The 14,646-nt window shown below is 41.1% G+C and overlaps 1 protein-coding gene across 1 annotated transcript in view; it reads left to right on the forward strand.

The window, feature by feature from the left end:
• Positions 1–3,421: 3,421 nt before the first annotated feature.
• The window catches only part of LOC131242246 ((S)-scoulerine 9-O-methyltransferase-like), an 84,205-nt gene continuing 72,980 nt past the window's right edge, over positions 3,422–14,646 (forward strand). The window contains exon 1 of the mRNA XM_058240768.1: positions 3,422–4,211. Coding sequence (XP_058096751.1) covers positions 3,509–4,211 — 703 coding nt within the window. The 5' untranslated portion in view covers positions 3,422–3,508. The remainder of the gene's footprint in view (positions 4,212–14,646) is intronic.

Consider the following 14,646-nt stretch of genomic DNA (forward strand, 5'->3'; position numbering starts at 1 on the left):
CCACCTCTAGTTAGATGGCCGAAACTATCAATCCTTTGAGCAACACTGCAAACTCCCATATTGAAAGATTTTGGCCTTTGATATTTGGTCTCGTTTACTCGATTGAATATGAATCTTTGTTCAACCTTTTATCGTCACCATATGTTTGTTAGCCACAAACGGTTGGGTTAGGACCGTCAATCTAGGAAAATTTTAAGGCATTTTTAATCCACAAGTCAATCTTTTCCCAATGGTCCTATCTGGTCGGCGTTAGCATAGCAGTGCGAGAGCTGATCAGCTACATGCGAGGGTTCCACAACTCGTGGTGCCGTACAATATTTTCCCACCAACATGCCATTCATGTAAGGCATCTGTACCATGAATCCGGTAGGCTCCACAATGTAGATCACCTAGCAAAAAAACTTCAGGCTGTTCGGCTCATTAGATGAGTTGCACCATTGCAACTAATGGACAACCGTTGATTGACTCAACGTACAGGAATGGCTTATTATTATTTGGGTCAGCCTTATTTTCAAAAAGGGTGATCTGGGTATTGATGTCCTACACAAGTGGCACGATGGCTAGGGAAAATGGTACGGCACCACTAGTTGTGGTGCCGTTGCCCCTCCTGTCAGATCGTCTTACCCATTTTCATCCATACACTGCGGTCAAGGTCGGATGCTTCCCCGGGTGGTCAAGCTTTTCCTGACTGTCTGTGTCACGTGTACGGTAAAGATGATAGGATAGAGAGTCATGGTTTGGCGTATGCGTGACTTTATGGGTGGTCACCATTTCCATCGTGTGTGCTAAATGCAACGTTTTGACCGTTCGTCACAGTGGACCGTCACAATTTCGGTTTTAGGCCCCACTGTAACCTGAAGTCTATACAACAAGGCCATCTTAATCTTTCATTGATTGCTGGCAGATAGAAGGTTTTTATACACACACTAATCCTAAATCGATAGAAACAAAAAAAGAGGAGAAGAACAGACGGCTGGATTTTCCCAATATTTAGAGATTCTTGGGGGCGTAGTCTATCCCTGGGACCATCAGATCAACCATCAGGATCACTGACCTCCATTGGCTCCGGTGATAAGAACTCATGTGTAACACCCCGTATTTTTAATCATATGGTGTTACTATCTGTTGATGGTTGGATTGGGATCAATCTAACCGTTGGATTAATCTAAATCCGCAATCGTGGCCCTAGAAAACCATGCTAAGGATCATGTTAGTCTTCCTCCAAACAACTACTAAAAAATTTATCACGAATTACTGCACACCCAAAAAATTGCTACTAAGACCTCAAACTTCAACTGGCATGGCCCACCCGAGTTTTAGAATACTTTGATATTTGGAAAATTCTCTCATCCTGAGCCGGCATATCATATGAATGGATTTGGATGGGATATAACACCAAAGTGGGTTGTAGACAAAACTAATGGTGAGTGCTGCATCCTGACTATTTCCTGTGGCGAGGCCTGTCTTATTTTTGGACGGTCCTAATTTGTGGGTTAAATGGTTACTACGAGGAACTCTAACTGATGGACAAAGTGGATCTAATGAATGTTACCCATGCGCGTTTCTCTCTATTATTTTGGGCATGTTTGATTTTTAAGAGCCCGTGTAAATACACTCACCATTTCACCCGTTTGAAAATCCATGAAAATTTCTACACTGGAGCCGGTCTAAAAGAGCTGGTTTAGATTTGTGGAACCCAAGGTAATGTAAATGATATATCCATTCTGTCTGTCCGTTTTACACAATAGTTTGAGGCATTAGCCAAAAAATGAGGATGATCCAACACTCAAATGGCCCAAACCAAAAGAAATAGTGGCCCTAAGATGTTTTGAATGGTAAGTGTTGGATTCCATTTTTCCTATGGCGTGGTCCACTTAAGCTTTGGATAAACCTCATTTTATGGCTCAACTCATGAATTCATTAGGCATAATAGATGAACAGTGTGAATAAGCAACATGACATGCATCAGGTGGGACCCACAAATATGCTATGGCCTTCTTGGTTTTTGCATAAAAAAAGGAGTGGAGAGGAAATAATCATTGTCTATTTACATGGCATTTACTGTTGACTTAGCGTGTTTGATTTTTGTGTATCAGGAAAATACCCTTGAAAAAGGTTATTATTACCTTTTCCCTAGTATGAAATTTCAAATGCATTTTTGTGTTGAAAATTGGTTTGAAAAAGCTGACTAACATTTGTAGATCCTATTATGATGTGCATGACATATCCCCACTTTCCATCTATTTTATTAAAAGATTTTAGGGCCTAAGTTCAAAATTAAGACAAATGTAATGCTCAAGTGGCGCATACCATGGGAAATAATGGCCTTAAACGTCTACCATTGAAAGTTATTTTATTTATTGAGCCCACGTTAATATTTATTTGTCATCTAACTTGTTCACGAAGTCATAAAAATATTGACAATGTATAAACACAAATATCAACTTCATCCAAAACTTCTTAAGGCAGCATAAATTTTTATACAGCATGTATTCCATTTCCACTGTTTTCTGTGATGTGGATGTGCCTCATTTCTTAGGTTCATGGCCTGAATGATGCTGACATATAGGATGAACGGTGTTTATGTTCATACACCACGTATATTACAGTGGGCCTCATATTCATTTGCAGTCATCCTCGATTTTAATGCCAAAAAGTTAAGCCGTATGCGTAAGAGACGGGTAATTACCTGGTAAGTAATTATTACTCATTTACCAGGGGCCCGAAATATCAAATAGTTGAAGTTTCGCTGCTGCTTCTCATCTTTTCTTTTCTTCCGGTCCTCTCCCGAACGGGCATGGATTAGGTACGACAGGGGTAACATCTCAGGGAGCGAGGCCCACCTGGGTTTATTTTTGTATATCCACGCCGTCCATCCGTATTTAAAGCTCATTACATACGAAAAAACGAAAAACAAGTCAGATAAAAATCTCAATTGGACCACACCGCAGGAAAACATCAGCGACTGAACACCCACCAGTAAAAACTTACTAGGGCCCACTTTAATGTTTATTTGCCATCCAACCTGTTGATAAGGTCCCAAAAACATGTATAGAGGGAAAACATACATAGAAGCTTGATCCAAAACTTTTGTGAGCCCCAATAAGTTTTAATGTTGGTAATTCAATCCCGACCGTGTATTCCACCCGAGATTTTTACCTGTCTTATTTTTAGGACCATGCCCTAAAATGAGCTGAAAAAACGAATGGACAGCGTGGATATAAAAAGAAAAATCATTAAGTGGGCCCCACGGTCAGGACCTCACCTGCTAGGCTATTACAGCTACCTCACCAAATCCACACCCCTCCCGAACGCCGTGAAGTTTTGAAAAACTTTCCAGTCGTCCACGTGCAATGCAATTACCAATTTTATTTATTAATCTTTTACAAAATTCTAAATTTTACTAGTACAAATAGGCATGCAATCTCATCTTAGAATCCTCACAATACAACTCCACATAGTGGTATAAGCGTCTGGTGTGCTAAGGCCACAAAAGCACAAAGATAAGATGGGTGTCCACGATCATGCAAACCGTTTAGCAGCCATGCGCCTTGGAGACGTCATGTGCGTCCCCATGGCCCTGCGGGCCGCGATCGATCTAAACGTGTTCGAGATCATAGCTGATGCTGGGCCCGAAGCTCAGCTCTCCACATCAGAGATGATCGCCAAGTTGCACACATCGAATCCGCATGCTGCAGCTGCCTTGGAGCGTATACTCCGAGTCCTTGTAACGGATTCGATCCTCACCATGTCGGTAAGATCAGACGGTAAGGGTGGGAGGACTGAAGCTGTGTACGGCCTAACAGACGAGTCTCGTTTCCTTGTGGCGGACGAGGATGGCACGTCGGTGGCCCCACTGGTGCAACTGTGCCTGGACAGGGCGTCAGTGGAGGCGATGTATTATCTTAAGGAGTTCGTGATGGAAGGGGGGCGGCCACCGTTTGAAATGGCCCATGATGTTGATCTGTTTGAGTTTGGTTCTAAGGAGCCTAGGTACAACAAGGTGTTCCATGAGGCCATGAGCAATGGCTCGGCCATTGTTTTGAAAGAGATCTTTGAGGTGTATGAAGGTTTCAATGAAGTGAAACAAGTAATGGACGTGGGTGGGGGCATGGGTACCTGTATTTCTTCCATAGTCTCCCATTTCCCTCACATACATGGTGTTAATTTCGATTTGCCTCACGTAATTTCAAGTGCACCTCATTACTCAGGTAGCTCTCTCTCTCTCTCTCTCTCTCTCTCTCTCTCTCTCTCAACATACATTCGTACGTACGTACATACGTATCGTCCAAAACTGGTAGATATCGCCTGATAGGGTAACGGATTGGCTACTCACCCTGCAAGTGGCAAATGGCTGGTGGTCGGTGCTATGTGTGCCCCAACATGATGTGTGTGTTTCATCGTTAATGCCATCCATCCATTTTTTTATAGATAATTTTATGGTATGAACCCAGATCTGAGGTAGTTCAAAATTTCAAGTGGGCCACACCTTATTGATTGAACTCTCACCATTAAAAACTTTTTGAGGCTATGAAAGTTTTGAATCAAGCTTATATTTGTTTTTTTGCCTTCATCCAGGTCTGCAGGACCTAATCTACAGGCTGGATGTCAAATAAACATTATATGGTCCCTAGGAGGTTTTTAATGGTAGACATTCAGTCACTACTGCTTTCCCGTGGTGTGGTCTGCTTCGGATTTTGATCTGCCTCATTTATAAGATAAAGTATTAAAAAGATTCGTAAAAATGGATGGACGGTGTGGATAAAACGCATAGATCATGGTGGGGCCCACAGAGCACCGACCCCTAGCCACCTGACTAGTGGCAGCGGCACTAGCCAAACCGCGTCCGCCTGATAGGTGCTTGTATCACCCATGGATGTATTGGCCCCATATCGGCCTGAAACAAGACGATACACAGCAATACGTAATGGTATCTGTGGTGAACAGTACCTTATACATAACACAGCCATTTCAAAAGTGCATGCATAAGTAAATATTTTTATTGGTGAATGCATGCGTAGATACATGTTTACATTGGAATATGTACATACGTCTGCCTAAGTACTTTGAACTTGTTCTGAAGGTGTGGACCATGTCGAAGGAAATATGTTTTAAGGTGTACCAAGTGTGGAAAACATTTTTATGAAGGTTAGTTTGATGGGTACCTTTTGTTAGAAAAATGATGGATCTTGAACACAGCGGAAGATAGAGGGAAGAGATAATTAGATAATCAAATTTATTAAGTTCAAGGCTCGACTTAAATAGTCAATTTCTCAAGACATATTTATTACTTTTTTTCTACTAGTGATATCATGAACTTTGAATCCGAATTTCAACATAAAAATTTATACATTTAAGTGTTAGACAGATATCTATTTATGAAAAGTTTTAATAATCAATATATTTATTTACTTACTAAAAATAAACTTTTATTTTTGAATTTTTTTTAAAAATAAAAACACAATACCGCTCTCTTTTTTGTCCTCGAGCGAATTATTTGATTTTGATGGAGTGAATGTTGGACCGGTGGAACGGACAAGGCCCATCCTAAGCCCGATTTCTTGGATTCGGGTGTTGGGTTGGGCCTTGGCTCTTGGCTCCAAAATAAACATTTTGGAGCCGAAACCAGAATTAGGCTAGTTGAAACCCTAATATTAATCATACATACTTGGTTTTGCATGTTTAAGCTATTCAGTATATTGAAACTACTAACACTAACTTATTAAAACATGGCTGTAGTGCGTGCTTCACGACTGGAACGATGATCTGTGCATCCAGCTACTAAAGAACTGCTGGAATGCTTTGCCCGACGGTGGGAAGGTGATCAACGTCGACCTCGTGGTCCCTTCGGTATTGGGCACGGATGCAATTTCACGCCGTACGGCTAGTGAAGATCTATGCATGATAGCTTACACTCCCAGCGGCAAGGAACGGACATTGGCGGAGTTTGATAAAATAGCAAAAGCAGCCGGATTTGCAGAAACGAAAGACTTTCCAATCTCGTTTGGCCTCCACGTCATTGAATTCCACAAAAGAAATTCATCCAGGAACTAGCATGCTAGCGGAAGTGAGCAAATGACAAGGCTATATTGATATGGGGGAGGTAAAAGAGGTTACACGTGTGCCAATGTGGCACGTGTGTGTGAGATCGGAGCCAATCATCAGCTAGGTCCCAGTTGAATATACCAACTGGTCCAAACGTAATTAAGGCCAATGCACTCATCAAGTGGGCCACATTTTTACTGAAGAATTAATGGAAGTTTAGAAGAAAACAACCAATGTTCTAATTTCAGCAAACATGTGGTCCCAACTGAGACTGGTTGCATTGTTGGGTCAAGGTACATTTATGATGGACCCCACCTAATGAATGGCTCAAGATGGAACACCTCTTCGTCCCTCCTGGTGCCACGTGCCTTTGCATTTCTCACTAAAAGACATCTCTAATAATGTATGGGGAAAGAAAGTCTGAGGCCTTTCTTTTTTTTCTTTTTTCTTTTTTTTCCATGTATTTATATTGTTACAAATAATATTTTGTACCTGAAGTCCTTGTTATTACTCCCCGTTGCATCAAGTGGTTGGAGAATCCGAACCGTGCATCTGGTGGGCCTTGCCGCGCCCATGCTCCGATGGCTAGCATATCGTGGATGGTCCATGCTTCAAAAGCTAGCATTACCACGTGGATTGGGACACCAGACAGAGGGTTTGGATACATCTACGTGTGAGTTCATTACCACGTAGCAAATTAAAGCGACTGTTCTGCTTGCACAGGCGGCATACATGAACTCAACCCAGACAATCCAAACCATTGGCTCTGTTCTGATGGTGCGTAGCTTGAGAACAATGAGTGGCCTGGATGTTGCGTTAGTGTCTCCTTGGTTCGTGCGATCAATGAGTCTCATGTCCTCAATAATAACTAATGTCAAGTGCTCCATCTCCATCTCCATCTCTATGATTATAATTGAGTAGTTTTTTTTTTTTTTTCTTCCCATTTTATCTTTCTAAAACTTTCATATCCCTTGGAGAAAATTTCAAATTCTATAAAATAGAAACCATATTTCATGCCCTTCGTGTGTGTGTATAAAACTGAGGCCTTTACTCTGAAATCTTTGGTCACAAACAAACCGTAGGAGTTTCTAGTTAGAAAGTATTTGATTCCCTAATTCGTAATGATTTTATGGTGTCATGTTGACGTAGATTTTAAGCTATTATTGGCCAGTGGTGACTCTAAAACTAATCATACCATTTCTTAAGTCAACATTATGCCATATCCCACCAACAAGTGGAAATGAGCTTTTAACAGTGTACACAGATGTAATGAGTCAGGTCATCATTTAGGGTCATTAGCTCGTTTCTTTAAAAAAAACATGGGATTGTTGCTCAATACATGATACTTGAAGCATCTCAATAAAATAAGGGGGTAGGAAGGTGTACACATAATGAATTTACTCCGGTGTCATGGTCCACGTTTTTGAATTCATGCAGTCATTTTGTTCAAATCAAAAGCAGGCAAAGCTGAGCAAACTATCCTAATAGAAAATCAAAATAAAGTTAAAATGGAAGTGGTAATAAAGGACTTACCAATGAATTTTAAGTACGGGACATCATTTGAATTTAGTTAATATATTTTATTTTTTGACTATATTATGCAATTTAATTTCTATTCTTAAGCTCGGTGTATAAACTTATATGATTGGATTTGATAATGGTAGATTTTTAATCTATTTAAATATGGCGAGTGTGTTAGTTTAGGTGATTCTTATGAAGGTTTGTATTAACTAAATTTGGATGTCCAATTTGCTTTAACCTTACTGCCTTTGCATGTCAATTATGGAGTAAAATGTGCAATGTCAAAAGAAAACTATTCTGTATTGTGGCATTATTATCTGGTATACATTTTAAAGAAATGGTGGAGATATTAGTGAAGGATAAAATCCTTAAATATCTGAATCTGCACCATAAAAATCAATTGACAACAAATCATTTGACTTAATTTGTATCCGCGGCCCATCCAATGAGTGGATTATTCTAAATTTGGCTCCAAGTAATATTCATGGTAGAAATTCCACCAAGGTGACACATTAACAAAGAATAAGAACATTGTATGTCAACATTTCTCCAAAATTCTCCCCATCTATTTTGGAGACCTTTTCAGATTAATTCCATATCAACAATGGGACCCACCTGATCAATGACTTGGATCACTAGTCTTCCCATAGGATTTTTTTTTTTGGTTTCTTCATTAGCTGCTGTTTATGATCATATATGATCAATTTAATGAAAGAAAAGTAGTGTATTTTAGTTTTTATTCGGGGATTTGCCAAATCATCCAAAGGATGAGAGAGTTTCTTTGTTGCATTGCAATAAATGCAATCTTCTAGAATTTATATCTAATGCAAACCCATAAATATAATAAGTTCATGAATTTACTCAATTCATATCCTTGTTGTTGTTGTTGTTATTATTATTATTATTATTATAATTTATGGCACTTGAACCCAGAACTTCAAGGTTGCTATGCCCTGAGATCCCACAGAGTCATTCCCTTGACATGTACTCATAGGGCTGGAAGGCTAGGCACTACTCTCAGGCTGGCAAGAGTACTCTTCTAAATCATATGCTTTGTGACATCCCAGTCACGCAATGGCAACGGCCATTATTCTGGCGCAGGTTTTGGCAAAAATGGAATAAAAATTCGCCAATTTCTTTTGCGGTTGGCATGAAGGTAAGATGAAACTCCATTGGCTGAAATGGAGCAACATCGCTTTGCCTAAAGAGGAAGGTGGCCTCAACATTAGAAGATTGAAGGACGTAATGAAAGCACTCAGGCTGAAGATGATATGGACTATGATGTTCGGGATCGATAGTACCATTTGGGCATATTTTGTTTCTTCCAAGTATGGGTCCTCTTGGTCAGCTTCGAATGGAAACGTCCTTCCAGCTAATGCGTCGCCCCTATGGAGATGCCTATCCAAGTTATCCCCTTTCCTAGACGGTAACCTGCAATGGCAAGTGGGTCAATGTTTGCTAAACTTCGGGAGCTGTAACTGGATAGGATTAGGTCTGCTGGTTGCATTAGCTACTCAACCGATCTCTGTTAATCTCCTTTAGTTGAGCGTCCAAGAAGTGATTGGCCCAGATGGTATCATAATGCAATCTCCTACGGTACCCATGTTACCTGGCGAGGTGGTAGATCTCATCAGCAAGGGGGGTTTCTGCACCTCTACAGAACTGGATCAGCGTTTCTGGCCCCATGATTGCTCAGGCAGCTTCACAGTCAAATTTGGATGGGAAATCTGTAGAGTGGAAGGGTTGAAAAAGCCGTGGGCCAATGGATTTGGGATGCAGAACTCCCTCTCAAGATTTCATTTTTCCTCCTGGAGGCTAATTTCGGGGGCGATCCCCATTGAAGACAGAATCAAGAAGAAAGGGATATGCCTTACTTCTAAGTGTGTTTGCTGTGATAGCAAGTAGGATTTTGCCCCTAGTTTGAATCTCTTAGCTATCTCTTCATTTGTGGGGCGCTGGCAGATAAGGTTTGGAAGGTTTTTAGTGATCTCTCCAACCTTTAAATCTACTCCCGCATCTTAGTCAGCGGTAGGCTTTCGTCGTGGTGGCAAGCTTATCTACCAAGTGGTAGTTCGTCCCACCTTCGTCGCATTACCCCGTGCTTGATTTTATGGGCGATTGACAGAGCCAGAAAAGCAACAAAGTTTGATGGTATTAGGCCGAATGTTGGTGTAGTTGTTGGCCGTATCAAGTGATTGCTGGCAAAGGTTAGTAGGGATCTCCTCGGCCCCAACCTAAACAAATTTCTACAGTGCATGTTATATCGAAATATGGGGATGCCAACCTGGTCTCCTCCAACTAAAGCATTCCAGATTGTTAAGTGGGCCAGGCCAAGTAAGGGGTGGGTAAAAGTAAATGTGGATGGCTTGGATACTGGTAATCCAGGTCCATCAGGGGGAGGTGGTTGATCAGGGTTGAATATTGCATATTAGACCCTAATCATTACCAGATTTTACGTATATGATAATGCTTAATGGAGTATTTTAATTGTATTTTTGTTACAGGATGAAGTTAGGAGCGTTAATTGAAAATTGGTGTTAAAGGCATGGATTTCATGATCCAAAGTCTCCAGAGCACGGGATGGACTCCAGAGAACCAATAATGAAGATTTTACACGCCTGGGATCTGAGAAAAGCAAGCCAAAGGGGCCCGAAAAGGGTCCAGAATGCAAGATCACATGGTTCCCGCTATCCGATCAGTTCGAAACTTCATACATGAGATGAGGGCTGTAAATTAACCGTACATATTAAATTTCAGCCATTGAAGATCTCGGAAAGTGGTCCAACGGACAGATCAGCCTATTAATCTTCAATTTGGGGCACACCTGATATTTAGAACTGCCTCAACCTTGGTATTGACGGCTAAATTACCATGATAAAGAGGATGGATGGTGTAGATTTCTCGAAATCATCACAGTGGACCCATATCTATAGCATGTGTACACAGTGCACATGTGCACTGCCTGAGCACCGAACGGACTTAAGTCGGTCAGCAGCGCTGGCCCGACTTTCTTTTTTAAATACGGCAGTTGCCGTTTCCAGCGTCTCCGCAAGCCGACCGCGGTCGTCGGTTCTGGGGCCCACCTAGTGTCCAAATGGACAATCCAAACCGTCCATCCGCTTCCTGGGGCAGTTATAACCATCGCCTAGATGTCCGTTTGGTTCCATGCATGTGTACGGACGTTGACCGCTGAAAAACGCAAAACGGACGGTGAGTTCAAAACTCCGTGGGCCACAGCAACTCTAACTCGAAATTGGGCATTCCTAGCTGTTTTTTCATCCTCCATGCAATGGACGGAGTGGATTATTGAAATAATTATCAAAATGGGTCCCACCATTGCCACGAAAGTTGGTTTCGCGTCCGCATAACGGACGACCGCTGGCCGTTTTTGCGAAGGATTGTGGGCCCCGTACGTCACCCGTATGGCCGATCCGAGCCGTCCATCTTGTAGAGTGGTTCGAGAGCTTCAAAACCATGCTGATATTCTTCTCTCATGCGTGCACACGTGCGTGATACAGAGGCCACAAAAGGGCTACCCGGCGACGTTCAAAACTGATCTTTTTGTATTTTCTTCTCTGGGCCGTGTCAATAGACATTCAAAACCACCCATTCTTGACTGAAATTTCGTCTTGAATCCAATGGACGGGGTGGATTTTCCAGAAAATACCTCAGTGGGGCCCACCGATCACGGCTGCGAAAAATTGTACTTCGAGTCCTTCTACGACTCTGCCACCGACCCCAGCCATCCAGCAGCTATAAAAGGGGAGTTTTGGACGTGGGAAAGTCATTAAGAACCAGGGGATTCCAGATCTGGAGCAAGGGAGAGAAGAAAGAGAAGAAAGAGAAGAAAGAAGAGAGAGAGAGATTGTTTGGTTTGACGTTTCTTTTATGAATTTTATTTAATATTTTTTTATGCATTTTATGGGTCACTAATTTCTCAGCTAGGGCTGAGATGAAGCCCCTAATTTGATTAGCTCTTGTATTGGTTGATTTACTTTGAATTTCAATTAATTTGTTTCTTTCTTTAAGTGGGCTTTATGGGTTTAAATTCTATACTTCTCCATCTATGAACTTGATTAAAGTATATATATGGATGTTGTTTGGATGCTTATTATAGGTACTTGTGTCTGATCAAGAACAAGTTTCCTATAGAGGAAGAAACAGGGTGCTTTAATGAATGTACATTCCATGTACCCGACCAAGGACATGGGATATGTCATTCATGGCATTGCTTAAAGGAATTAGACAGTTTGTATGCCCGATTAAGGACACAGATTGTGCTTTCTCTATACAAGTGGTATCAATCTAGATCAAGGTGAATCAACAGACAAAATAAGGGTTAGGATAATTAGGGGTGGATTCGAAAGTCCTAGTGCTCTCTCTCTGATTGAATTTTCTTCCCTGTTCTTAATTACTTGTTTTTTCATAAAATTGTGCTTAGTAATTCATTCCATTATTTGTTGGATTAGTTAAGGAGAATCATATATTTGAATTGTGACGACCAGTCCTCGTGGGAACGATCTCGTAATACGTACCGTATCTACATCTGATTCGTATACTTGCGAGTTTAAAAATCATTTAAATCATGTTGGTTTAAATAAAACATCAGTAGTATCTGTAGACATTCCCCCGGTAACTTTCTTTTTTGCTTTCTATTCAGGCTATGGAGAAGGAACCAACAATAAGGCTGAATTTTGAGTGCTGCATGATGCTATGGTTCTTGGATTTCAGGTATATTCAAGTGGAATTAGAATCGGACTCTCAATTTGTGGTGGATGTTTTTAGGGGCAAGTCCAATCCTACGTGGAATTAGAGCTATTGGTTGAGAAGGAACGAGGGCCTTAAGAGGAGGGGAGTTTTTTTTTTTTTTGCTATATCCCTTATTCCTAAAGAAGGGAACAGGCTGGCCGAAGGTCTGGCAAAAGTTGGTGCGACTAGTCAAGGCAATACTCTTTTCAGACACACAAACGAATTACTTATCCGCATTAGGGGTTTGTTCATGTTAGATAAGGTAGGTTTGGGTACACTGAGAGAGTCGTGAGTGGACCTCTTGTAGCTAGTCAGGGGCCGGCCTATACATGGATATGATAGGCGGTCTAGGTGATTTTTTACATGCTCTGGGGCCACCTGAATTTTGTTATGTTATCTTCTGGATATATATATTTGTTGGTGCAAAAATCTGGTCCACCCTTTTTTGACATTTGAGTACTTGCACGAGAAAAAGACAAAGGAGACCCTGCCTAGAGTAGGGGACCCTCCGATGTCAAAGTTAGGCTAGGAATCTAGGTCTTGTATTATTGAGGGGTTTTGGATGAGAGATTTTGTGTACCTTTCACCATTAGAGATGCTCATATTTATACAAGAGTGAAGACACACCCTAAGGAGTCTTTCTGTAACGCCCTGATCTTCAAAACCAGAGCATATGACCCAGATTCCAAAAACCCATGAGTTAGCTAATGATAATGGTAATTAATGAGTGAATCAAAGTGCAGATAACAGGAAAAGAAACGTAATATATATCTGAACTAATATACGAACAATATTCTGGCCCACTCAGCTAGGGGCCAATTACATAACTTCAAGTTTCTCAAGTTCTAAATATACTGGAAAAACAAAGGGCTACTCTATTGGTTCAGCCCAAAATAGGCGGCCGCCCCCTGCTGTGGCTCCTTGTCGTAGGGCTCCTCCTTGACCACCACCGCCTCTAAGTTTGCCGCGTACTCATCGGCTCTTATACTTGCATCCTCTGTACGGTTGAACATTGATGAATGAGTGGCCAACTCAGTGTGATCTCCCCTCAAGATTTCACACAGCTGCTCTAAACAAGGAATAACGTAAAAACATACAGACAATCTAAAACGCAATAGATGTAGTCTTGTTAAGTGCATGAATGTAATTATCAACCTGGGTAAAACATCTAGACGGTTTGTACCTCGGGTAAAACATCCAGATAGGCAAGTACGTACGATGACAATAGATGCTGGTAAGCCCCGGGTAAAATATATAGACAGGCAATTACGTATGTCACGTATAATAACAATAGATGCTGGTCATACTATGCATGCACGATTAGCCAACTGGTTATTAGTCCAATTGCAACCAGCCAATTTAACTAAACTCACGGTCACTACGGGGAGCACATAGCCTAACGTAGGCCGACGGCTCAGGCATAGTGTCCCATGACCACCATCTCCAGCCCATGAGGCTACCGCCTTAGGGTGTGTGTAGTACCCACTAACATATGGTCAATCAATTCAATGTAATAGGGCCACCACTAATGCCGACTGGGAATGAAATATTGAAATTACTAAATATGAGGATTTAAAATATGATGGCATAAATGGTTCAAAGACAAGTAAACAGTGACGTTAGAAAAGTTGTGAAGTTCATCCCAAGTCAGTTAAGTGAAACCACACATGGATGGTAAACCCCATGATCAAATACTAACAACAAAAACCTCCATGCCAGGGGCTCACTCACCTCATAGTTAGTTCAATTACACCCTACGTACGGACTCTTCTTTGCTAGAACTTCCATGGAGAGGTTTCATCATTTGTGTGTGTCATAACAGTATAACAATAACATGGGTCTTGTCATGAATAAGGAAAAAAACACATGTACTTCTACCAATTACATACTAACTGAGCTAATATAAGGTACATGAAATGAATAGTAAGTTTAAGTACCTAGGCAGTTTAAGATGCATACTTAAGGGTCTAAACAACAATAAGCACGATAGTCATTATGCTAAATAGATATGTCAAGATAATGCAGTCTATTTCCACACACGTTTTATATTTGGCTAACAAACTATTAAATCGCTAAATCAACTATTTCTAGTCTAGTTTGGGATGGAAAGCTTAAGGGGAAGAAAATCATCACCAGAGAGGTCGTAGAGCGCTTTTAGATGCAAATTTCCTCGAGAAGATAGTGACTCCCCACCACTTGAATAGTCCCCTATATAAATTTATTTGTATTACGCAATAAGTTCCAAGGTTTAAAATATAAGGGTTGGTGGAGGGTTGGAAGGCCCTAATTCAAGGTTGTTTGGGCTGCTACCAATGGCGATTAAGCCCACCA

Source organism: Magnolia sinica, chromosome 4 (assembly GCF_029962835.1).
Source record: "Magnolia sinica isolate HGM2019 chromosome 4, MsV1, whole genome shotgun sequence".
NCBI classification, from domain to species: domain Eukaryota; kingdom Viridiplantae; phylum Streptophyta; class Magnoliopsida; order Magnoliales; family Magnoliaceae; genus Magnolia; species Magnolia sinica.